The 27877-nt window shown below is 40.7% G+C and overlaps 2 protein-coding genes and 1 long non-coding RNA gene across 3 annotated transcripts; 2 read left to right on the plus strand and 1 right to left on the minus strand.

The window, feature by feature from the left end:
- Positions 1-477: 477 nt before the first annotated feature.
- LOC112249038 lies at positions 478-19175 on the minus strand. Its single transcript, XR_002953301.1, has 3 exons — positions 18816-19175; positions 878-983; positions 478-678 (listed from the first exon to the last, which is right to left on the minus strand). It is a non-coding gene; the product is annotated as an uncharacterized LOC112249038 (long non-coding RNA).
- On the plus strand, positions 7203-14501 carry LOC112249037 (fibroblast growth factor 4B-like). Its single transcript, XM_024418639.2, has 3 exons — positions 7203-7803; positions 10184-10287; positions 10969-14501. Exons 1-3 carry the CDS (start codon positions 7509-7511, stop codon positions 11143-11145), a joined length of 576 nt encoding a protein of 191 aa, XP_024274407.1. The 5' UTR covers positions 7203-7508; the 3' UTR covers positions 11146-14501.
- A 205-nt stretch (positions 19176-19380) lies between the features above and the next one.
- On the plus strand, positions 19381-21892 carry fgf19 (fibroblast growth factor 19). The gene is made up of 3 exons (XM_024418637.2): positions 19381-19888; positions 20702-20805; positions 21241-21892. The coding sequence occupies exons 1-3, from the start codon at positions 19678-19680 to the stop codon at positions 21559-21561; spliced, it is 636 nt and encodes a 211-aa protein (XP_024274405.1). The 5' UTR covers positions 19381-19677; the 3' UTR covers positions 21562-21892.
- The last annotated feature ends 5985 nt before the right edge of the window (positions 21893-27877 follow it).

Here is a 27877-nt window from a genome sequence, read left to right on the forward strand (position 1 = left end):
GCATGAGACCACTCAGCACTCAGTCTTGTCCTAACCATGACCATGTTTTGCACTTCACCCCAGGTTGGGTTCATCTCTGTCAGTCCTGACCTCACTGTTCCTACACCAGGTAGAACCTAGCTTTGGCCTTCCATGTTACTCATAGATTGCTGTTCTGTTCAGAGCATGGGGGATACAGCTTTGTTCCACTCCATGTTAACACAAATATGTAATTGTCATGATTTCTCTCACCACCAATCAATTATTTTACGGTGAATGTTGAGTCATGAGGCTATAGTGAACACTGTAACATGTAAACAATAAACTATTAAGTATTTGGATTAATGTCATATGGAAATGTTTAACCTGTAAACATTGTGTTTATAAAAGGGATTCTGGGGTTAAGAGGGAGGTCTAATGTTAGTATCAGAGTTACTTCTGTCAATGTAAGGTGATTTTTACAGTTTCAAAATAATATAGGCTATTGATGGCAACATGTATATTTTAAAAGCTGAATGGTTGTTTCTTTATTTTCAAGTACCAGGACTTTGTAGCTTGCTTTCATCATTCCAAAATAGTGTGCTCCCACAGTCCTGAAGTAGAATGGCTCTCATGGCCTTCCAGCAGAATGGAACTCTCTCAGGGGAACCAATCCCTTCTGTGTGCTGTACCCTTCTCACTCATTCAGAGTGACTGCACCTGTTTTAATGAGAGAAAAAGTGTTAGGGATACAGTAAGATATTTTTTTCAAATTGAGCGTTTAAAAAAAATTGCAAGCACTGAATCTGGTCATTGACTGTTCAATTGAAGTTTAGATGAAAAACTGAACCTAGCAACCAACCACTGACTGTGCGTTGCTCAATCTATAGGAGCATATAAAATAAGTGTTATCCTATACCTTGAGGTTCTGAAAGCTTCCTGAGCATGACAATAGAACCTCTCTGGGGGAACCTGGGAAGCTGTGTCGACCAAAGCCTCAGATCCAATAAACAAGGCAATCCCTCCTGAAAAAGAAACCGTGTGATAGAAAGTGTAACACGTTGCTATAGTTTGTTATAAATGCCAAACTCTAATATTACTTAACAGGAATGTGGGACTTCAGATAAGTGGAAGTACTTGAATTAGCCTTCGCCTTTCCCGCCAGCTGTCCTATTTTCAACTCTCAGCTGCATCTCGTCTAATCTGACGGGACAAATCTTATCTTCATCTCCATAGGCTAAGCAGTCACCCTACAAAGATATGCATTTATCAGCCGGACAATAAAATCTACATTCTGATGTACCCTAATATCCGCTGGCTGACGAAAATATATATTTACCAAGAGAGCATTAGATGAGAATTATATATACACTGAACAAAAATATAAATGCAACAATTTAAACAATTTCATTGAGTTACAGTTGATAAGGAAATCAGTCAATTGAAATAAATGTATTAGGCCCTAATCTATGGATTTCACACGACTGAGCAGGGGAGCAACCATAGGCCAACCTAATTGGAAGCCAGGCCCACCTACTGGGGAGCCAGGCCCAGCCAATTAGAATTAGTTTTTCTCCACAAAAGGTCTTAATTACAGACAGAAATACTCCTCAGTTTCATCAGCTGTCCAGGTGGTTGGTCTCAGACGATCCCGCAGGTGAAGAAGCCCGATGTGGAAGTACTGGGCTGGAGTGGTTATATGTGGCCTGCGGTTGTGAGGCTGATTGGACATACTGCCAAATTCTCTAAAATTACATTGAAGGTGGCTTATGGTAGAGAAATTAAAATTATATTATCTGGCAACAGCTCTGGTGGACATTCCTGCAGTCAGCATGCCAATTGCACGCACTCTCAACTTGAGACTTCTGTGGCATTGTGTTGTGACAAAACTGCACATTTTAGAGAGGCCTTTTATTGTATCCTGCACAAGGTGCACCTGTGTTATCATGCTGTTAAATCAGCTTATAGATATGCGACACCTGTCAGGTTGATGGATTATCTTGGGAAAGGAGAAATGCTCACTAACAGGGATGTATACAAATTTGTGAACAACATTTGAGAGAAGCAAGCTTTTTGTTCATATAGAACATTTCTGGGATATTTTATTTCAGCACCATGAAACATGGGACCAACACTTTACATGTTGCGTTTATATTTTTGTTCAGTATAATGAACCCATCATCAATGTGTGACCCACTGGCATTTTGTAAGAGGAAAATAAAGAGACAGGATTAATTTAATTTGCATGTAAAGGTTTTAGGCTAGTCTGCCATGATAACCCAGTTGCAGTTATTCGTCAGGCCTATATTTTAGACCCAGAATTACACCCGGTCCACAAACAAAGTACAACATTTTTAAATGAATTGTTGATACCCTCCAATTAAATGTTGATATCAGCTTTATGGGACATGTTCATTCAACCTAATAGGAAGCATACAGAAATCAGGAGTTCAAAATGATTTCAATTGTAGAAATTGAGGCTACCATGCAGCTTGGCCCCTTCCGCATATTCCCACACAGATCATGTTTTTCTCCTGTTCCCCTCCGTGCTCCCGCAGAACATCTATTCAGGCACATGGCGCTCTTATTAGTTCAGTGGCATTAAGCAAGTAAACAAAAGCTCAGTAGTTAAGAGTTTGCGTCTCGACCGGGCGACTTCTGTTGACCCGCACAACAATGTGTCGCCATGTCAAGGGGAGATGCTCATTAGCGCGCTAGCAAACTTCCCCTCCCACTGTCGACGCGGTAAAACCTGTAATGACATCCTGCGATTGAAGGCCTTTTATTCCACAACTACGGCAGACGGGTGGGATAAGCCATAGGCTATCACAGGTAAGGAAGCAGAGACTCCCTTTTCCCCATCTATGGAAAGCATCTATTGTGTTAACTTGTAGACACTGCACCCTAGGGGTAGGACGTTAGGCTAGTGGTTTCCTAATAATACAAACGCTTTACAGAAAAGGACAATATATATATATATTTTTTGCAATCTATTATTTAGCCCAAACGTTTATAACGTGAAACATTAACATTCAACGTTTTATACTTTTCCGCTAAACAACGATTGTAAAAATGAAGCAATGCACATCAAATGTGGCACCAATTTGGATTTTTCAGCAAATAGAGTGCAAATACTTTTCCTTTGAAGCATCAAACGCTTATATACGCATATACGACACGAAATGTGACCTATATCAAATCAATAATGAGCTTAAGTCATAATTTGAGCAAATTCAATATAATAACCACGCAATCGTCAAAATAATTATAAAACGAAGAGGAGTGATCAAGATGCAAAGATGAAATCGAAAAATTTGAATAAGCTGCTATTATTGTTGCTTGAACATGTCATCTTAACAAATCAGTGAAAGATGTCCCACCAAATTAAAATAGCAGGTATTCATTGTCTCGCCAACAGGAGACAGGCCCTCACTCAATGCCTGTCGAATTGGTGTGGCCAGGAATTCCACCTTCACATAACCTGTGGGAGGCAATTTGTCACGGTCCTGTGCAGGCCGTCTGCACTGCTTACCATGACCTCTCAGCCAAAGAGACATTTCACTATTTTGGTTTTCAAATATTTTATTTGTTGAGCATCTTCCAAGTGGTCAAATAACTTGACTGAGGAGTGACATATTGACGTGAACTAAATGGTGCTTATATAAATAGACACAATTTCCAAATTGTGTGAGACGGTCTCAAATAATATTTGTTGCGCATCAGCAAGTATTTATAAGATGCCGTGAAATAATGAGCAAAAGTTAAAATCACGACTTCTATCCCACAAGAGTGATAGGCCTTTGAAGTAGGCCTATTGATCTATTGACATTAAAATAAGTGACGTAGCCTACCTGGAAAACATCCACCCCTGAGTCTATAGGAAAATTGTTATACCATTTTTTTGGTAAACACATTTGACACAATTAGTGACATTCACTTTAACATGTTCTTTCACCAGCAGAACGAAAACGTTAAAGAAATGATAGTCACTGAAATGGCTGATTTGTTCATCCTACTGCCAGTTAGCCTGGCTGACGCAACCCACGTGATATAGGAGGTCCTCGAGTTTGGTATCAGCAGAAACTGCTAGTAGTAAGCATCATAGAAGATCAAACCAGGATGATTTCTCCCTTTATAGGCAAAAAGATAGACACTGGCCAAATCAAACTTGAAATATCATCAAGTGGATGATATTCAAATGAACAAAATTGTGGAAATGCTCAGTTTCAGCACTGAAGAAATATGAGGCAAATCGAATACAGCTTTGAATGATTTTACTCATAAAATACATAGTCAAGTATGACTTTAGGTCATGTGCAATATGCAAAAATCCTAGACCTAGAGCATGCTAAAATGTTATCACAGTGTTCCTTTTCACAAAATAGATTTCAAATAGGGGTATCAAGTGTATAGCTTCTACGGTTTGTATCGGGTTGTTTTACAAATGTGCAGTTACGGGTAACAGCAACATCCAAACTCAAAACACTGAAGTGTGACCATCACAGCCTATCAACGCATAGCCTACACTTTGAGTGTATAGATCAGTTGCATGCGGTTGGGTCAATGTCCTTTAAAGCTCGCACATTTATAATGTATAAATGCCGATTACAACCTAAACAAAAAGGTTTAAAGTTGAGTGAATGGATCGGTGAACAAACAGTCCCTTGCATAATACACTATAGCGCTCTGCCAGCTGTCTTTTGTAAGTGGACAAGGGGTGGGTTTTCACGTGCAAGACATTAAGGGCAATTTAAGTGTACGGTGTCCCTCGAAATCGTCAGGTAGGCCGAAAGCAGAGGCAGACATCATAGACACTTGTCGATTGCCTTGCTGACCAGGAGAGATTGAGTGAAGAGAACAAAAGATTTGGACCAAAACAGGCTACAACCACCTGCCAATTGACGAAAGTGCTGTCAGATTCAAACATCCTCTTTACACATTAATGGTGTCCTTGTTTTAACACGTTTAAAGACATGCTCAAAAGTTACAGGCTTAGATGTGGAGTAACCTCAAGCTATCAAGACAGAAACGTCGAGGATGTATTCAGTCAAATGTCAGTGAAAAAAACAAATATTGAGCAACCGAACAACTAACACGAAGACAGTAAAAAAAATAAAAAAATAAAAATCGAACAAAACGTTACCCATTGATAGCGAATCCCAATGCAGCGCGATGTGTAGACTACTTAAAAATGCGGATACACATTACAGTACCATGGAGAGCAGCACCACAGCATTACATGAAAGGAAAAACGTCACTTATTGAAGTTACAGAAACTGTAAGTCCGTTATATTTGCTTGAAAAAGTCTGCAAGTTGTTAAATCAATTATTAAAACATTTGTTTGGGTTGTCCAATTTTTGTCCAAGCTTTTTGATGAAAAGCTTTTTGACGTCTGATTCATTTACACAATAGTTTATTTCCCATCACTTATAAGGAATTGATCCAAAACGAAACCAGGGGAAAGTATAGGCCTGAAGCTCAGTTGACATGGGGGGAAAACATCCAGAATCGATGCTCAAACGTGTACAAATAGACCAACGTTGTACTGAATGTGTACAATGGTAACGAGTCACAATCCATGGTGTACCTCAGTGATCGCTGCCAACGCAACAAATGTCACTCCCGATCTTTTTGACGATCCATAAGGCAGAGAACAAACAGCCCACGTGTGAGACACAGAAAAAGATCAAATGAACCGACTGAAAAAGACGCGTCTTCTGTGTCATCACCAGGCAGCGTATAGTGAACTAGCGAACCCAGGAGAGAGGGGCCGCCAAGCTAAAGGTTGAACAACTCGGGCCACGGCTCCAAGATCTGACTGCATTTAAAGTTCCAATTTGCAGCATAGAGTGGGCGGAATGTTATTAGCCTATACATTGAGAATTACCCAACCGTTAACATGAGGAAAAGTTTTCATGAGAATCATCAGCTTGTGACGGGGGGGTTCAGGGTCCACAAGAGCGCCGGTAAACCCACCAACGATTTCCAAGGAATAGTTTGTTTCTTTCTCCACGCATAGCGATCTCAGTGTCTCAGAGATACACGAAAAGGCAAAAAAAATAAGTTTTTTTTAAAATCAGAGATGAACGAGGGTACTTACTGTTCACAACCCTATATGGCACCAGTGTGCACTCAAGATTAAACATATTTTACTTAACAGTTTTGACTAGACTAATGAAAATATTGTTTTCCCCAATCCATTTCACCAACGTGTAGAGATGTAAGTAACTTATGTATTGTAGAAGCAAAATGGGCGGCTTATAGTAGACAGTTCATGCAGACTGGATGTCGGGATGGAATTTGGGCATTATTTGGACACATACGAACGCAGTAACTGAAAACAAGAAAAAAAAACATTCATTGCTTTGGGGACACTCTGATATTGGCCATGTAACAAACCTTTCCCCCCCAAAAAAAATTATTCACTAAGCTTATTGACCACATGAAACGTGAGCAAACATTCTGCATTGTCCACATTCTCAAATGTGTTCGTAAATTGAATAATAATTGTTTATCATTATCAGCGATGTTATAGTCTACACTTTATTGATGTTATTGTAACTAAGACAAAGCTAGAGCCAGCAATAGCCTAATGACTCACAATTGTCGCGATATCCTCCACAAGGCAGGCAAAGAAAACTGAATAAGTCGTGAATGGCTTTTCTGTGCCACTATTTTCACTGTGCAGATTATCAGTCGGAGCATCTACTGATCATGCTTTTCATATTCTATTTAGTCTCACCATTGTTCTCTTTAAGAACCGGGTATTTTTTTTCTGCCAGTCTTAAATTAGTGTTTTCAATTCGATGAATTCAACTTTTGTTTTTTCCTGTTATTGTTCATTTATAGAACTGTCTCCTGTCTGACACCGCAGTCAGTAAACTTGGCTATTTCCTATTTTACATCCTCCCATACATAAATTATTTCATTTCAGTCCGATAATGAAAGAAGCTTTACACAATGAAACCCTATTACAACGTCTTTATTCTCATTTTCACTATTAGATAAGGGCATTATTTGTATAGACAACTTCCCGCAGTCTTGCTCTTTTCAATATGAGTGAACACTGGCAAATGTCGTTTTGTTATCTGGGCAAGTCTAGTTTTGACATTTGTTAAAACGCCCCCCTCCATTGGCACAGCATGTACATTATGAGGGATCCATCTGTTTAAAGTCGCTTAGAATACTGTCCCGTGATGCAGTAGGTAGTGCGTGATGTAATTTCGCAGCAGATATAAATATCGTAGACGAGGGAAAAGCGGCATGGCTGAGCCGCGCTTGCCTACACGGCCAACACTTCCAACTTATACTTGGACAAGTTCGACTCGAATCTACACACGTTACCTGCGAGAGGACAGTCATACCAAGCAATAATAGATGTCGCACCAACGGGAACTCATCTTTGTCTTGGAATGAGCGTCTTTCGTAGCTTTTTTTCATTAGTTCGTTTTTTCTTATTCGGAGTTCAACGTAAAGACCGGCACTGGGGTGATATTTTTAGTCCCTTAAACTCCCTCAAACACTGTAGGCTACTGCAGTGTTGGCAAGGATGGCTTTTCAATCGGCCCTCTTACCAATATTGGTCTTGGGACTGATGACTAGTTTGGTGCGTTGTGCCCCCTTCCCTGGCAGGCTGAATGGCACAGTGGAACGACACTGGGAGACACTCTACTCGCGGTCCTTGGCTCGGATCCCCGGGGAGAAAAGAGAGATAAACCGGGACAGCGACTATCTTATGGGCATTAAACGGCTACGACGCCTTTATTGCAATGTAGGAATTGGGTTTCATATTCAAGTTTCACTCGATGGGAGAATAACAGGAGTGCACAGTGAAAACCGTTACAGTAAGTTCAACGTGATTATTTCGACTTTTCACGCATTAGACTGCCTTCTCGCATTAGTTGCATATGCCTCTTGTGCTGTCATTCCAAACCTGATATCTGGCCTGCCTGGTCATTCCATGCACTTATAGCCCGTTCCCGTGCGAACCATTGGTATTAGAATAGGCCTAGGCTATTCATAAAATGAAATCCAATATTTCATAACATATTTCATGCAATCAATTATAAAAAAATTAGTGACTTACGCCCCCAAACATTATTTATTAAAACACACGTTTTTATGTGCCACTTGTGTATTCCAATTAGCCTATACTTATTTGAAGTGACTGCTAGATTGTGTCTTCATAAACATATTATCGCGATGAATATATGGCATATTATGTGATAGTGTCAGTGTCGGGACAGGGGTCTCTTGGCACGGTTTGAAATGCCTCACCAATGTGTTTAATTTGAAAGTGGAATAGATAGGACTTGATTGCAGGATTAGAATGTGATTCTTATTTCACTGCTGATGAAATATGTTGTCTGTGTGGCATCGGTGACATGCAGTGCTATGCTAGCAATCTAAAAAGCGATGCTCCTATTAAATAAATAGGCCTAAGTGTCTTGTGTCAAAGGAGCAATAATGTGGGCATGCGTTGGAACATCTGGAGGCTAAAAATGACGTGTGGGTGCTTTCCACTCTGAAACCAGTGTCTGAAATCAGAGATTTCTAGGAACCAAGCCAAGATCCAATACGTCCTAAAGTTAGGACGGAGATAAACCCATATGTTACGGTAAATTAACCCCTTGGCCTTGCGTGTCAAATTAATGTCCGCTCGAGACAAAGTCATATTCGATTACACTTGCAGACACAAATAACATTTAATTGTCTAACAGTTGTCAATGCAAATATGATCCTGTATCTTCTCAACGACATAATGTGACAAATACGCCCCGATCGCCTATATCGACAAGGTCTGCCTGTGAATGCAAAGGTTGTTTTGTGTTCCCTTGGCCTATTTTGAGACATGACATACAATTCAAGCGAGATACATTACATAGATTCTGTTTGAACAGTTCTAGTCGCCATAAAAACACTTTCAAAAAGGGAGTCAGACATCATTCTGGACTCAAAAGTGACATATGATGCTTCAGTTTGCACACTTTTAACAAAAAAGGCACAAGAACAGCATCAGAGGTCCATAGGCGTGCTTGATTGACCTGATCTGTAACAAATGATGTGTCAATATGTGTTAATGCACTGGCAAACATGTCCTGTAAAATGTACAGTAACTTACTGGCAGCAATTGGCCAGTAGGTTACTCTAATTTATTCTACAGTACAGCTACTGTTATCCATTTTATGGTACCAAAAATGTTACTGTATATTACTGGAAATACCCCTGCAGCGACATATTACCCAGTGTTCTTCGCAAGTTTTCATTTAGTTCATTCAACGGTGCTCTTGTCCTTAACTTATAGTCAGTGCATTCAACCAAGGTTGATAGCAAGTAAAAAGTCATAGCACGTAAACATGTCTGTAACCGTTACTGAAAATGTTGTTGTAGTTGAGGATACATTGATCTTCAATATAATTACAAGATATCTTGTCAATACAATACTGAGATATTCATGGTAACTTGATTGCAGAGCAATGAAATACAGTTTAATAGTCACTTTTAATGTCTGTGCACTGTAAGAATATGATTTCTACAGTATTTTACTGTAATTTCAAGGGATTAGAGCAAGCAAGTTGGCTGTATGCATTTGCATATTAATGGTGCTTTCTATCACTTGCACTTCTAGAGGCTGAAACAAAGTCTTCCAAACTGGCCGATTACAGGGCAAATCAGGTCAAACGGACCTGGGTAAATATTCAACCATTAAAAGGTTTATAAGACCCGCTACCACTCTGATCTGTTCACTATATACATTGAAATTGTCAGGGAACTACTACCACATATCACTTAAATTGGTACAGGACTCTCGCTATCAGATGCAACAAATATAGCCACTACAAGGCACGCCTTAAAATATGTTAATGAGCCAGCGATTCGCTCTCCTCCCACAATATTTCCCCCACAACGCAGTAAATACATAGCAAAACAGTACTTTATTGTTGAATTGCATTGAATATTTAATATTCACAATTGCTAATTTCATTATATATTACACAATACCAACTGATATTTGGTGTTTTATAATCATTTGCACTTAGGCCTTAACAAAAGCTTCTAAATTGCCAGTGACTTACAAGCCTCTTTCTTGGAGGATGCATGTTTGCACATTTAAAAAAAAAAGTTTGTTTCTGTCTTCAGACATGAGTGAAATCAACTGACAACGTGATATGAAGTTAGTTTCTTGTGAACCACATACAAGACTATTTGTTTTCTTCTTTCCAGGTCTCCTTGAGATATCTCCAGTAGAGAGAGGAGTTGTGACAATCTTTGGCGTCCAAAGCAGTCTATTCGTGGCCATGAACAGCAAAGGGAAGCTGTACGGATCTGTGAGTGTACGAGATGATTTACGGTTGATTTCTGCCGGGAGATGTTATTATCGGTAGCCTACTCGATGACATGTCACCATTTGAGCTGTAGCAACCACTTCCTCTGCTACATACACCACAGCACCCCCGACAGCTCCTTTCCGCGTCACATTGTTGGGCTGGGTTATGGCATGTTTCCAGTGCCTGGCCGTGTTTTCATTGTGGGCCGGATAAACTCAGGAACGGTAGCGCAGTAGATCATTCAGACTGCGCATTCCATTCTTAGCATTGCCAGCCACCACATGCACCTACTGTCTTTCTCAGAGTAAAGATAAACTGGCCAAAAAGACCACCCACACACATTGCCTATAGACCCCACCACACAGCACATTCATGAATGTTCTTGATGGGATAGTTAAATAGTTGGATTGTGGCTCTTACGTAATCGGTTTAATCACCTGCCCCGGTTATCCCTACCAAACAAAAGCATCAACAAATGCAAAACAAAGCAGTCAAATGGACTAACCTACCCCCATGTCATTCATTAAAGGATATATGGAATATAACTGTTAACATTATACAATATTTTGTCAAGTTTCAATTTCCACAAAGTAGGTCACATCTAGCTCTTGTCACTGCTATTATACTGCTCATACTACACCTATAGCCTATAATTAAACATCCTAATCTTCTCTGTTTTAGGTTCATTACAACAACGAGTGCAAATTCAAAGAAACTCTCCTGGCAAATAATTACAACGCTTACGAATCGGTGGCATACCCAACGATGTACATTGGACTAAGCAAGACTGGTAAAACAAAAAGGGGAAACCGAGTGTCACCAGCCATGACGGTGACACATTTCTTGCCAAGAATCTGAGTCACTCAGAAATAGACTTAACCTCAATAAAGGTGGGGTGAGGGGGACTCAAAACGATGCACTTTTAACTGGAGTTTTATGCAAGACTAAGTGCATCATCCTGTTTAAAATGTTATGTATAAGTTTGTATATCAGTTTATTTATTATGTAAAACAATTTTGTATTTGGGTGGGAAACAGGTCCTCACTTCAGGGGGAATTTCAGAAATCAACACATTTATTTATGTTTTTTAATTTATCAGAAGTCTGCTGCTATTAAGTGTTTGGGTGAGATTCCTTTGTTGAATTATGGTTTTCTTTGCACTGTTTATAGACAAAATATTCTACAGCGACAGAGCAAAGGATACTTTTGTATGACTTATTTTTCTTCTATGGAATTAACTTCTAAGTCTTAGAGACCGATGTTCAAACAAGGGAAATATCAAATGATTGGTTTTAGAAGCAGAAGCAATTGTCCAATGGCAGGACTCTTTGTAGGCATTGGAGTCTAATTGAAACAGTATCAGCTTACTACTGGTTACAGAATGAGACGCGTTGAAGTCCTATCCTCTCAAATCTGTTTTTAGCTCTGCCAGGGGGTTGAACTTTGAACTTTTCTGCAGTCAATCTTTGTCAGATCTATAAGACTCTGGTTAGAGAGAGGCATCTTCTTGACATTGTATAAGCAGAGAATTTGAGAGTTTATAGGCAAGGTCAGTGTGCTGACACAACCGGCAGAAACCATAGCCATGGCTCTATAACATACAGCTTTTATGAGGGGAAGTAAAAAAAGTCCTCAGCTGTATAGAGGATATATGGATCCCAAAATGATTAATTGAAATCATCACAAGTTCAGCATCAGAGCTCCTCCCTGAGTGCAAAAAAAAGAAGGCAAGATAATGTAATGATTCACAGGTTGTTTTCCCCAAGTGTGTACACTGAAAAGGTATACTTTTTTTTTTTGGGGGGGGCATGCATTGCCTCCCATTTCTTCCCATTGCCCCACTGTCCTTGTTATCTATCCTCTACCTCACATAATCAACAAATCCCCTCAAAACGTTTCTAGAGTTTGTTCTGACGTAATTCTGTTGAACCAGTTTGAGATTAGCCCTAATCTTCTCGGAGCACCATGCCATAGGCAGAAGTTCAGGCAGCCATTTTGTCCCAGTTGCGCCTTGTCACGTTTGAGCTATCTTTACCCTGTGATTTACTTTTAGAAAGGATGATCATGGTGGGAATATTTACAGACAGCTGTTAGACTGCACTATATGCTTAACCGGTAACCCTATATTTTTCTCTATATATTTTGTAAATATAACCCCTGGTAACTGGCGGAGCATAGCGATGCTGCTTCAAAAAGTCTGTTATTCCTCCTTTGGGATCATTCATTCACAGACGAAGGGGATTGACCAGGAGATGGCCCATGCCAGAGGGTGTCTCTCTCGCTGTCTGTAGTCCCAGTCGGTATTCACGTAATAATAAGGAATTCCCTCCACCACAAATTGGGGAAAACCAACATTCTTTCCTATTGACCTCCATTGTAAAAGAGGCAACTTTCATCGTTTTTTTACAATGTCGAAAAGCTGCTGTGTTCAACGTAACCAGGTCAAAAAATCCTGACCTACGGTTCGCAATGCTCCCACGTAGGGAAATAAGAGCCTGCGAGAAGAGCCCTGTGCTGGGGCTTCAGGCAAGTCGCGTGGGAGAGAGCGGGAAATCTGGGGACCCGGTGTCCAAGTAGGCTACACGTAGCTATGTGTGTGGAAAACATTTCATCACAGCCAAGACATTTAACTTGTTTAGTATTTGTAACTCCACTCATTACTTGTAGCTGTATAATCCATTTGTTTGTGTTGTTAGTTTTGGCTAATGTTAGCTAGCTACCACTCACATGGCTGCTAGCACTGTCATGAAAAGGGGCATAAGGGAAGACCTACAATGTTATGTTTTTTTTGTTCTCTAAGTAGTGAGAACACTAGGAAGCTGGCCATGTTGAAAAGTTATCTTTAGGCATGTTGTACTTTTCGTAAATGTTGTTTTGTAATGGACTAAAACAAGCAGACAACAAGAAAGTTGTATTTGAAAAAGGTAACGTTTTTACTCTGAGCCAACAGGGCAACCTATGTAACCACCGGATGTTTTCCCCACAAGTGGGCGGGGCTGCAGCGTTCTATCTAATACCGACTGGGACTATTAGAATAGTTCTAGATTGTACGATGGTGTTCATTCTCTTCTGAGAGGGTTCCATCTCAGGTTCAACATTCCACATACCATGGCAGTTTACAAGGTACAGAACTGATTTCAGACAACTCAAACTGGAAGCGAAGGCCCATTGTTTTATATTCAATATAACAAAAGTAACAATTAGCGTCCAAATCCTGAGAAATCTAACGAGGCGTAACTTTTGACACAGCAAATAGCTTTTCTAAATGCATCTCACTGGGTAGTAGTAAAAAAATAGAATGGCTGAGGCTCCAGAAAATATCTCAGGGTGTTGTTGGTGAACTCTCGGTGTCCATTTCTAAACACCTGCTGTAGAAGTCTAGGTCTCCCGTAAAACAATCCTAACCTAGATCCTGTCTCGCCCTTCAAAAAAAAAAGACACGAGCACACAGCAGCCAAAATGAGTCAAGACTATGATGCTCTTGTATACCATCCAGCTCCTGAGACCGACTGGTCAGACAGCTATCCAATGCTGTACCAAACTTAATATTGCCACATATGACCTGGACGCTCAAAACACCTGTTGGTAATATTATTTAGTCACCTGAGACATCAGGCTGCACTGCCAATCCCATAACTATTTTCCTTTGCCACAGCTGTGCCAAACGTTCCCCAACAGACTGTTTTGCATGGCTCACCATAATGTTTACAAAAAAGACTGAGAAGCCACTGGCAAATATTCTGTGACCTCTCCCATCGACCCTGTTCCAACCCCAGGAGAGTCACCTCATTTGCTTACACGGCAAGTGCACAAGCAACACAACACACGTGTACAAGCAACACAAACACAATGATCGGAGAAGTGCACCGTGTAGACAAGAGAGTTTGAACAATTGTTCAGACATTTAAATCTATCCCTGAATCTATCTGATGAGACGGCACAGAGACAAGAACTTCAAGTGCAGAATAACGAGCATGTTTTCAGTGTTAAATGGTCATCATCTATTGTCTCCTCTGGGCGCTCATTTCTTCCACTGCGGTGCGGTTTCTGCACCCATTGGAGGGCTCTTGGGTCTCAAGTAACAAGTGCTTTGAGTCCTGTGGTCTTGTTACTCATCTCTATTATCTGTAGTTTTATACAGGTCTTGTTAAATTATTTTGACGTATGTGCTGTGCACATGACTAATGCCTAACTTAAATTTGAAGTTAATAAAACTCCCAATGTTGTAAAATGACTCTTTCTTGTCTGAACCCTTGTTGGAACATGTCTTCACAGATTATAACATAAGAGTTCAGGATTCCAATGGCTCTCTAAACGCACACGAGTTTCACATCAAATTCTATTTTATCTACCGCACTACAATACACACTATTCAATGGCGAAACCAGAAATGTATCTGTCAAACTGAGGAGAGGAAAGCAAAGTTACGTCAATTCCAAGTCATTTCTTTGTTGAACTGTCCATTTTGATAAATCCCTCAAAGAAAAATTGCCTTGGAAGAGTGAGACAGGTGTGGCCACTCAATACACATGTATTTCTGTCCACTGGGTAGCTCGAGCTAAATGGAGCCTCGTCTTTGCCTGAAAGAATGACAGCTTTCTGCTCCAGTAAACGGAGGCTGCAATGTTTAAGGATTGTAAACAATCCCTAAAAATAGTGGCTACACGCCATCCATCTGCCCTGACTCGATTGTCTGTCAACCAAATAAACATCCATCAACCCACGGGCCAACATGTCTTTCTATTTCAGATGTGCCTTTCAAGTTCTGTTAAAACACAGAAGGACTTCACAGAGACAGCCAGGGAAACTTGCAACGATTTGTTCACTAACAGAGATGGGTAATTGAATGGTTGTCCGATGGCGCTATGTAAATAGGCGGCGGAGTGTTGGAGGATTCCAACGAGGTAAGGATGAAGGCAGCCATTCTACATTTCCAATGTGACTTTGTCCCTCTGCCACACTGCCCTAACAGAGTTCAGTGAATACTAGGGGTTCGGCACTGGGGAACTGACACAAGGCATGTGATGTGAGGTAGAGTATCAAAGTCTTTGTGAAATAAACAAGTCAAACTAAAAATTTATTTAGCAACAAAAGAAAAAACGCTAAATAAGTGATATTGCGGAATTGTGAATGGCACAAACAATCTCCACAAACTCTGTTTTTCCCTGCCAAAAGCTATTTAAGACTGACAACTGCATACTGCACACCCCCCAACATACACACAAATCAGTCTATTTAACGCCAAGATCATCAAGTGTCTAAAGCCATCCGTGTAGATGCCAGTTGTAAAGAATGATTAAAACATCACGCTGCAGTGGGATGGGGCCAGGCGTGTTGCTGACTGGCAGGGGCACCTTGAGCACTTAGTTATCTAGGCCCCCTCACAGAGTCCCTGGATTCCATGGGTATCGCACCTCCTAAGCCCCAGCTTATAGGGTTTTGCTGCTTTATCCAGCCCGGCAAACACAAGCGAAGCCTAAGTCTTTAACGCCAGCGAGACTGGATCATCTCTGAGGGGAAAAGGCGGCAATGAGAGGAGATGGATGAAGCGGGACGGGGCTCAATTGTTCTCTACTGTCAAAACAAAATGAGATTGTGTGGGGCTATCTAGCCCTCATAAGCACAGCGGCAGAGAGGATATAATGGACATTTTTCTACGGTTGCATTATTCCCTGCTAATCAACCACAATATAGATGCTTCAGATTAACTAACTTCTCTCAAGACATCAATGAGAGTTTTTTTTTTAAATCTATGGCACTATGACACTGTTAATTGGCAAAATAAAACAGCGAGGCGCTGAAGCACATCAGCCACACGCAAGGAAATTCAAATAGCCACACCTGGCCTAAAACCACATGCAAACAACCGTTTGTGTTAACAAACACCTGGTGTACTATCAGGTGACTGGCTACTCAGCGTAACCCTTGGTTTAGCTTTATTCAGCCACGATAATAGGCGGCATCTTTGGCAGACCGAGGGTGGTTGGCAGAACTTGGCACATAGGAGAGCATCAGAGCCAGGGTGTGTCACGTTTCTGCCCATTTCAGAGGCGTATTATTACATCACATAATGTTTCAGTGTAACACAGTAAAACCTTGATAGTGTCTCACTTGAATGTACTGCGACACAGAGTCATGGAAATGTGTATATTTTTGTTCTAAATGGCTAAATCTATGGATTGAATTAGCCAAAACTTGACTTGAAGTTCAGTACCTTTCTTCAAGTCGAAATGCATTCCACCCATAACGTTTGCACCGTGGTGACGAGCGCGGGATATGGCTCAAAAACGTACCTCAATCCAGGGATGGAAGATGTCATTGTACTCTTAATTATCCCATTATCCAAAATGACAAATCGAGAAGATTAAAATACTGCTTGGTTTAACAATTAAACTGCCATTTGCGTCCTCATGCTAGGCTAGCTTTAGCATTTACTACAAAAAATGCTGATTCATTGAAAACGAGCAGTATTTCAATCCTCTTGATTTGTCATTTCGGATAATAGGGTTGAGGTACGTTTTTGAGCCGCATCCCGCGCTCGTCACCACGGTGCAAACATTATGGGTGGTGTGCGTTTCGACCTGATAGGAATCAGATGTATTTACTGTTGATCCTCAGGTCGGCTAGGATTAACAGTCCCACAGTATTCCACCTGAAGATAAAACTCAAAACATTACAGAGAAAAACAACCAAACAGGCTTTGGGTCAGAATGCAAAACACCAACTAGGTACAAATGCATACATCCCTAACAGAATCTTAAAATGTGTGCTTAAAATATGTCTGAGAGAAAGAGAGGGAGAGGGGGGTGTCTGTTTGAGATCCTCCAGATGTTTGCCTATAAAGACAAAGTACTTCAAAAGGTGCTGAAAAGACTCCACCCCCCTTTCACTTCCATGCTGTGTAATGCTTTCTGTCCTGGGGCATTTAGGAAATGACATAGACCTGTAATCATGGGGCCGATGGTCACCATTTCAGCAGAAACAGTGGAGGCCATGGGCCACTTCCCTTATTTCATGCACAAACACATTTCCTTGGAGATTTAGAAGATGGTTAAGCCTACTTACTGGGGAACTAGAACATGACTCTAAGTAACACATGCCACAATGACATTACTCTGTGTGTGTCGACTTGTTTTGCCGTTTTCCCAATGCACTACAATAGCTGTGCATCCTATGCACAAAATCCATCTGCAGTTTATGGAGTGACGATGGTATCCTTTATATGCTCTACTCTTTTCTCTCAGAATATTTATATTGTAAGACAGTATTTTTGAATGAGCCCCAAGAGGAGTGGCCTCAGTAAATTTTGGGCAACAGGATCAACGCCACGTTACGCTATGTTATCCTATGTTACAATAAAACTACAATATATGTATAATAACAGATGGAAGTTGCTTGCCAGTGAGTGCATTAGCAGAGCAATCAACTCTCATTCGATGGGACATCAGGATGACCACATAGGTCAATAGTGCTGTAGATCAGTAGGCCTATGAATGTCACATCCTCTGCACTGAGCGTCACACAGAAGCCATGGATTCATTTCAGCATGACATCATTTTTCTAAAGTCTTTCACCAGACAGTTCGGCCTGGCAAGAGAAACTAGTTTAAACTGTGACTCAAGCAGTGCAATGAACATTACTCACTCAACCAAAGCATGAAGGCCTTCTCTCAAATGCCACCATCAGGTAACAGCACAGGATTGCAGTGCAGGCCTTCAATTCCCTGTTGATGGGGCCATTGGTCGAGGCACGCGAACTGACTCTTACTAAGAGGTCTGGAGCAAACAATTCGCGAGGTCTACCAACAAGTATACCAAAAACACAACGTTTTTGTCGCTATTCGATCATCAGAGGGCAGGAGCCTGTGTGAGACTATGGGCATGATACTGACTGACAAGGCATACTGATCAAAAGTAAAAGACAACATCAGCATGGCAATATGACTTTTCCTTTTCGGTATGCCTACAATTAAATGTAGCTATAAAAGGGTTAAGGCTACCATCTCATCTCGTTAACCAGCATAGTTTCCCCTACTCACCATCAACCTCTATCACCCTGAACAGACGAGAAGACAGCTGGCCTCCGTGCAAATAAGTAAGGCAAATGCGCAGTGCACCAATTCAAGGCGTAAAAGTGCGCAAAAGCAGGCCTGTCCTTTCCAACATACTTGTAAACTTTGAAGACGTCATTAGCGCGAACTTCACCAACCAATTGCATGTGTCAAGGTAAGACTCCATGAAGCTCACGAAGACTGTTTTGAATGTAAAATTGATAATGTGGTATTGTGCGCCACCTAGTGAGTATAATGACATGGACCACTGAGTGAAAAATAATCTGGTTTACAGAATTAGGCTATTTATTTTAGGCAGAGCACGGTCTGTAGTGGTTAGCCAGTAATCTTTAAGTAGCCTCCCGTTTTAGTCGGTCAAATCATAATGTTATGAATAAAAAGTTAAAGACTTCAGTTCCATAAGGGATTCAAAACATGAATTTTGACAAATGTTGGCCTACTGGAATAAGGTACTCACCGAGAGATGTTGTCTCGACTGTCCACACAGTTTTTAATACTACTTGATCTGGCATACTGCGCTTTGAAATGTCAGTCCTCGGCTGCATTTTCATGAATGGGGATATTTGCTCTAAATTACTGTTTAACTTCTATGTAGCCTCCATTTCACAGTCCACCGAGGAGTTCGTCAATTGACCACGAGTGCACACTAAACATCGGAAACTCTCGGTCAAAATCAGATAACAGAGGGGTAAATCTGTTATTTGTGCTAGTTGACCAAGTCCAACAAAGACAGATATGCTCCTGTGCCAGAGCTGGTTTGAATTACACATGATTTGTACCCTTGGTATTTAGTGAAATAATGGAACGCTCCCCCTGATTGAGCAATGGCAAACCGGATTTAATTAGTATAGCCTAATTTAAAAAGGTTGTTGTTATATTATAACGACGAGTGGATGGCTATACTTTAATCCTGTAATTCACTTTAACTTCTCAAGACCTTATGAATTACACAGGGCTATAAATCAAATGGAATCTGCATATTTAAACAAGACATATCATTATAATCAATTAATTCTAATACTATATGATCATCAATGTTTTGACTTTGATAACTAAACTAACTGTTCTTATAAATCCTTGGTCGTGGCGTGGGCCACCAGTCACCTATGATTTTGTTGGATGTCGAGAGAGTGTGTTATGTTGTTCCCAGAATTGGCTTTGGGAAAAGGGTTATCGATCGTACTGATAAGCAGCACATTTAAAAAGGCTGGGACATTGTCTTACTAGAAAATAACGACAGATACAAAGAAGGGAGACGGTCTGGGATAACAGACAGAGAAAAGCATCAGAAAAGAGAATTTGATATAGTCAAGAGCAAAATGACACTTGCAGTTACTGCAGTATGCATGGTCAGCGTGTTTTTTGCTGTTGGAGTTGTTTGTCTGCCACTGTCAGACTCGGGGCCTCATATAGCCAACGGATGGGGACAGACGGTCCGGCTCAGACATCTGTATGCGGCCAAACACGGATTGCATTTGCTAATCAACGAGAATGGCAAGGTGCACGGATCTCCTGAGCAGAGCTCTTACAGTAAGTAGGCTACCACTATGAATAGAGCAGCGGTGAAAAAGTAGCATTTTGTTGAGACATGGAGACCCTATTAACTTTGCCATCTTTGAATATCACTGGCAAGGTCATTCACAATATTTATTGGAGACTGCATAACCAGTACTCATATTCTGGATAGGTTGTTTTGATGAAAGAGGTGTTGAGTTTTTGGTTGAGGCTTGTATTGGCATCCTTTGAGAAAGTAATTTGAAAACGTGTGAGTATGAATTTGAAATTTGCGGATTTTAAAACGGTAACTCTATTAGGTTGTTCATAATATTTACATACATCAGAGATATGCCTAATAGTCAATAAAAATGCATTTAGAAATTGTGTAAACCTGTCTAAACTCCAAAGAGTAATATCCACTTTTAACTGCGCTTACTGCAGCAAATAAAAAGGCAATTTTGAAAGCATGGTTTGATCAGGAGGCTCACTTGAACACTCTTTGGATCTACAACTTGTTATCTCCTGGAGGGATCCACCGCTAGAATCAACAGAGCTAAAGCCACCACAATATCCACCTGGTTCTCAGCCATCTCCTTCATAACATCCAAAATAAGGAGAGGAGTCAGCTCATGTCCAAATACTGAACTTTTCCCATTTCATCCCAAATTTGAGATATTATTCAGATTAGGCACAAAATAAACCCGTGTTTTATGTTTTGTCTTATCACGTGTTGTGGTTGTCTATTGGTATGACTTTATGTATTTCTGTTACTATTTTATTATTATTTGGAAATATTTAATACTTAAAAAAAAAAAGTCAACTGAATGACCTGTTGTGTTGATACAGGTTTGGTGGAAATCCGACCTGTAGACACGGGCTGTGTCGCAATCAAAGGAGTAGCAGCCTCACAGTATCTCTGCATGGAAGGGAATGGAAGACTGTACGCATCGGTAAGTCACATTTGACTTTTGATTGTAACATTTATTTCAAGTTCACATTGATTGAACCATTTCAGATGCAGCTCCGATTTGTGAATAACAGCAATTCATAGTTTGGAGATGCATATAATGTTACATATAATGTTTCCACACCAGATTTAAAATACATGTGTCAAATACTGAGAAATATATAGGTTTACTATAGGTTATATGTCACTGCAGCAACCTTTGTCCACTGTTAGGGTTTAGTTAAAACCTCATTGGAAAGGAACAGGAATAACAGCCTTGGCCTCTAGTGACTCTGTGTACCCTATGCAAATAGCTCTCGAAGAACTCCTGGCAGGAGTCAGTCAGGATGACACACTTTGATGAAGAGGATCTGACAAATAGCCTATGTGTGTCACTCCATATTCACTAAACCTTATTTTCTCCCTCCTCTTCCCAAAGAAAACCTATATGAAAGATGACTGCTCCTTCAAGGAAAACATCCTCCCGGACGGCTACAATATTTATGTCTCTGACAAGCATGGGACCCTGGTGAGCCTGGGTGGCAGCAGGCAGAGGCTCCAGGGGCGAGACAGAGGCATTCCTGCACTGTCCCAGTTTCTACCAAGGGTGAGCACCCTGCCCCTGGATATAACAACAGATTTGGGGTTGTCAACCCACCCCGAGCAAGGCCCTCAGTCAGGCCTGGACATAGACACTATGGATGCCTTTGGGAAACTTTCCCAGATCTCAATCCAAAGCCCCAGTTTCAATAAGAGATGAGCAACTGATGGTGCAATCTATACTAAGAAGCTTCTACATCTACAAGGTGTCTCCAATCTCATAATTCGTTTTTTGGCACATGACATTATACACCACTCCAAACATACAGGCCCAAGAAGAACCGGATGGAAATCAATTGTAGTATTTATTTCATTATAATTTTTTAAAACTTTACTTTTAGCCATATTATTATACTTGATCCATGTATTTTGAAAAACAAATATGGGGCTCTGTATGCACTTTGTCTACATTTTTGTAGATGCAGTCGAAGTCGGAAGTTTACATACACTTATGTTGGAGTCATTAAAACTCGTTTTTCAACCACTCCACAAATTTCTTGTTAACAAACTATAGTTTTGGCAAGTCAGTTAGGACATTTACTTTGTGCATGACACAAGTCATTTTTCCAACAATTGTTTACAGAAAGATTATTTCACTGTACCACAATTAGTGGGTCAGAAGTTTACATACACTAAGTTGACTGTCTCTTTAAACAGTTTGGAAAATTCCAGAAAATGATGTCATGGCTTTAGAAGCTTCTGATAGGCTAATTTACATAATGTTAGCCAATTGGAGGTGTATAGGTGGATGTATTTCAATGCCTACCTTCAAACTCAGTGCCTCTTTGCTTGACATCATGGGAAAATCAAAAGAAATCAGCCAAAACCTCAGAAAAAAAATTGTAGACCTCCACAAGTCTGGTTCATCGTTGGGAGATATTTCCAAACGCCTTAAGGTACCACGTTCATTTGTACAAACAATAGTATGCAAGTATAAACACCATGCAAATCAATCCCAGAACAACAGCAAAGGACCTTGTGAAGATGCTGGAGGAAACAGGTACAAAAGTATCTATATCCACAGTAAATGACATAACCTGAAAGGCCGCTCAGCAAGGAAGAAGCCACTTCTCCAAAACTGCCATAGAAAAAGCCAGACTACGGTTTGCAACTGCACATGGGGACAAAGATCGTACTTTTTGGAGAAATGTCCTCTGGTCTGATGAAACAAAAATAGAACTGTTTGGCCATAATGACTATAGTTATGTTTGGAGGAAAAAGGGGGAAGTTTGCAAGCCGTCGAACACCATCCCAACCATGAAGCACGGGGGTGGCAGCATCATGTTGTGGGGGTGCTTTGCTGCAGGAGGGACTGGTGCACTTCGCAAAATAGATGGTTTCATAAGGAAGGGAAATTATGTGGATGTATTGAAGCAACATCTCAAGACATCAGTCAGGAAGTTAAATATTGGTCGCAAATGGGTCTTCCAAATGGACATTGACCCAAGCATGCTTCCAAAGTTGTGGCAACATGACTAAAGGACAACAAAGTCAATGTATTGGAGTGGCCATGACAAAGCCCTGACCTCAATCCTATAGAACATTTGTGGGCAGAACTGAAAAAGCGCGTGCAAGCAAGGAGGCCTACAAACCTGATTCAGTTACACCAGCTCTGTCAGGAGGAATGGGCCAAAATTCACCCAACTTATTGTGGGAAGCTTGTGGAAGGCTACCCAAAACGTTTGACCCAAGTTAAACAATTTAAAGGCAATGCTACCAAATACTAATTGAGTGTATGTAAACTTCTGACCCACTGGGAATGTGATGAAAGAAATAGAAGCTGAAATTAGTCATTCTCTCTATTATTATTCTGACATTTTACATTTTTAAAATAAAGTGGTGATCCTAACTGACCTAAGACAGGGAATCTTTACTAGGATTAAAGGAATTTAAATGTATTTGGCTGAGTTCTATGTAAACATTCGACTTCAACTGTATTTGTAAATACTTATGTATTTGTACAGCTTTTTTTATAATTAGGCCTTAATTTTAACTCATATGTGTTTGCATTTACATTTTCAAATTTACTAAAGACACCATGTGAAATAATTTGTCCAAATGTGTAATTGTTGTCACCTCATTGTTGGCACCCCGTGTTATTGGAATGCATTTTGATCATTCAATCAGTCATCAGATCTAGAAAGCCATATTGATGATTAGTTTCTCACAGCAGTTTTTGGTTTAACAAGACTAACCAAATGCAAAAAAAGGTGTTTATTATTGGCACACAGTGTAGTCAATTCTAGCACATTGAACATTTTCGAAGTCGCACAATTCTTTATCAGTTTTGGAACTCTAACAAACATCATTATCATCCATTCCTCTCGCATGCTCTTGAGTTTGTCCAGAGTAGCTTTGATGATTCAGTGTATGGGCTTATTGTACACTGAAACGACTATCATTCATACAACAGTATCACAGATGTAATCTGTGATAGTATTTTATTATGATTATTTCCAATGACTTGTCACAGGGGGTTGTTTGTGCATTTTACATTTGAGTCATTTATCAGACACTCTTTTCCAGAGCGACTTACAGTTAGTGCATTCATCTTAAGATAGATAGGTGGGACAACCACATATCACAGGCATAGTAAGTACATTTTTCCTCTTTACAATAGCTATCAGCAAAGTCAAACATTGGTTTCCTTACCCTGTAAATGAAATAAAAACAGCATTTTATTTGTCACATGCGCTGAATACAACAAGTCTATTTTCATTTGATTTAACCTTGATTTAACTAGGCAAGTCAGATAAAAACACATTCTTAGTTACAATGACGGCCTACCCCCGGCCAAACCCTAACCCGGACGACGCTGGGCCAATTGTGCGCCGCCCTATGGGACTCCCAATCACGGCCTGTTGTGATACAGCCTGGAATCGAACCAAGGTGTGTAGGGACGCCTCTAGCACTGAGATGGAGTGCCTTAGATCGCTGCCCCACTCGGTAGACCTTACCTTGAAATCCGGGTGGCCATTTGATTAATTGTTCAGCAGTTTTATGGCTTGGGGGTAGAAGCTGTTAAGGAGCCTCTTGGACCTAGACTTGGCGCTCCAGTACCGCTCTGCCGTGCAGTAGCAGGGAGAACAGTTTATGACTTGGGTAACTGGAGTCTTTGACCATTTTTGGGACTTTCCTCTGACACCGCCTCGTCGAGGTCCTGGATAGCAGGAAGCTTGGCCCCAGTGATCTACTGGGCCGTATGCACAGCCCTCTGTAGCGCCTTATGGTCAGATGCCGAGCAATTGCCGTACCAGGTGGTGATGTAACCGGTCAGGGGGAATGGACCATGATAGTTTGTTGATGATGTGGACACCAAGGAACTTGAAGCTCTCGATCCGCTCCACTACAGCCCCATCGATGTGAATGGGGGCGTGTTCAGCCCTCCTTGTCCTGTAGTCCATGATCAGTTCCTTGTCTTGATCACGTTGAGGGAGAGGTTGTTGTCCTGGCACCACACGGCCAGGTCTCTGACCTCTTCCCTCTAGGCGGTCTCGTTGTTGTCGGTGATCTGGCCTACCAACGTTGTATCATCGGCAAACTTAATGAAGGTGTTGGAGTTGTGCCTGGCCGTGCAGTCATGAGTAAACAGGGTGTACAGGAGGGGACTGATCACTCATCCTTGAGGGACTCCTGTGTTGAGGCTTAGCATGGCAGATGTTGTTGCCTACCCTTACCACCTGGGGGCGGCCTGTCAGGAAGTCCTACGGTTTCCAGGATGATGTTGTTAATGTGAGCCATGAACAGCCTTTCAAAGCACTTCATGGCTACCAACATGAGTGCTACGGGGCGGTAGTCATTTAGGCAGGTTACCTTGGTGTTCTTGGGAACAGGGACTATGCTGGTCTGCTTGAAACATGTAGATATTACAGACTCAGTCAGGGAGAGGTTGAAAATGTTAGTGAAGACACTTGCCAGTTGGTCTGCGCATGCTCTGAGTACACGTCCTGGTAATCCATCTGGCCTTGGAGCCTTGTGAATGTTGACCTGTTTAAAGGTCTTGCTCACATCAGCAACGGACAGCGTGATCACACAGTCGTCTGGAACAGCTGGTGCTCTCATGCATGCTTCAGTGTTGCTTGCCTTGAAGCGAACATAAAAGGCATTTAGCCCGTCTGGTAGGCTAGTGTCACTGGGCAGCTCGTGGCTGGGTTTCCCTTTGTAGCTCGTAATAGTTTTCAAGCCCTGCCACAGCCAAGAAACCATAAGTGTCAGAATAGAGTGCTCGGGTTGGGGTGTAGGTTTTGCGCATAACCTGATAGTAGGGTTGGGGCAGTAGCCTACTAAAGATATAACACATTAAATATACTGCCTTAGGCAAAGTACTAGGCCAGTATGATAACTGATAGGCCTACCCATGCATGGACAGAAATTCAGCGAATGCTAATCCTGTTATTTTTTAAACAATGTTTTGTCATTCATATAAACAAAAATGTTTGTTTGTTTTCTGTATTTTCAAGCAGCTTCCATCTCCTGGTAGGCCTTTTTAGTGTAAAGAAAATGCGTACTTTCCTTGCACTCAGTGGTGGAAAAAGTACTACATTGTCATACTTGAGTAAAAGTAAAGATACCTTAATAGAAAATGACTCAAGTAAAAGTGAAAGTCACCCAGTAAAATACTACTTGAGTAAAAGCCTAAAAGTATTTGGTTTTAAATATACTTAAGCATCAAAAGTAAATGGAATTGCTCAAATGTACTTAAGAATCAAAAGTAAAAGTATAAATCATTTCAAATTCCTTATATTAAGCAATTTTATTGTATTTTTTTTTATTGACGGATAGCCAGGGGCACACTTCAACACTCAGACATAATTTACAAAATAAGCATGTGTGTTTAATGAATCTGCCAGATCAGAGGCAGTAGGGATGACCAGGGATGTGCTCTTGATAAGTGTGTGAATCAAAATGTATCGACTACTTTTGGGTGTCAGGGAAAATGTATGGAGTAAAAAGTACATAATTATCTTTAGGAATGTAGTCAAGTAAAAGTTGACCAAAATAAATAAATAGTAAAGTAAAGTACAGATTCCCCAAAACACTACTTAAGTAGTACTCTAAAGTATTTTTTTACTTAAGTACTTTACACCACTGCTTGCACTGGGTGCTGCTAGAGCACCTTACTCATTGAGATACATCCACTGGCTGTTAATTAAGTGGCAATGTTCATGGTGTTAGTCGTCATGTTCATTGCGAGATGTGACAATATAGCTCTAAATGTAATGTATATTTTCAACACTAGCATCTCTTTACTGGTTTTATCTGTAACCTCGGCTCCAACAAACTCCAATTTAGTAGAGTGCAGTGATATGCGAGCTAACTGTTGGGCTATCCAAAGCAATGTTGTAGCCACAAATTAATGTTGGCAGAAGTGAGAGCTGTTGGCTAGGCTAGATAACTAACCAAGTAATCTTTCTAATAGCCGATACTCTTTTAATACTCTTCGAAAATGGCCCACAAAAGTGAAGATAGGCTAAACACTGCCTTGCTCTAGTTTATTTAGCTAGCTGGCATGATGCCTGTCTGTTTATAGTTATGGTTAGCTAGCTAGAGTTGTAGCAATGTTCCGTGATTACATATGAGTTTCTAATGATTTCAGGTTCCACGTAGAGGGGTACCGCAAGGGGTTCGATGAAGGCATGCGACAAGGAATGATTGATGGTATGAAACATGGAGCATCACATGGCGCCAAGTTTTCAGTGGAGGAGAGTTGAGCATCACTCATTCAGGGTTATGTCTATATTGACATCAAAAGTGGATCTTTTTTTGCACTTGAGCTAAACCTAACCTGCTACGTTAATTAACCCTACCTACTGCGTAAGTTCTAACATGCTACAACAAGCCAATTCTGACGAACTGTAAACCATCTAGTCAAATATATTAAACTAGATGATAGGAACACTGGACAATTTTCAGCAAGTTGCAACCATGAAATACAGAAATAAACAGTTTTCCATAAACAAGGTCTAAATCATGTTTGAGGCACTCTGTAAGTACTGTTTAAGGGGATAGTTTACCCAATTTTCAAAATGACACATTGCAAGCAGTCTGTGAACATGGTATGACAGCAATCCGTGCTTTGGTTTAGTTTTGCTGGCAATGTTTCCACATGCTAACGTTTTAGCATTTGTCACAAATCCCATTCATCATGTGACTGATATTGTAATTTTTCGCACATCATGTTCAAACCATCCAAAAGTTTCTCAAATGGATTGTGAAGCTCAACAAAATCACTTAAGATGATTTGAACTTGATGCACAAAAAAATGCTAACATCGGTCCCATGACTTGAATGGGATTTATGCCACAAATTAGCATGTGGAAGCAGTGCCAAATAAACTAAACCTAAGCATGAATTGCTGTCATACCTTGTCCATTGACTGCTTACAGGGTAAGGAAACCCAAATGACATTTTCTTTTTTGTGTGTCTTATTTCTTGTTTGTTTCACAATAAAAAAATATTTTGCATCTTCAAAGTGG

This window comes from Oncorhynchus tshawytscha, linkage group LG04, assembly GCF_018296145.1.
Source record: "Oncorhynchus tshawytscha isolate Ot180627B linkage group LG04, Otsh_v2.0, whole genome shotgun sequence".
NCBI classification, from domain to species: Eukaryota; Metazoa; Chordata; class Actinopteri; order Salmoniformes; family Salmonidae; genus Oncorhynchus; species Oncorhynchus tshawytscha.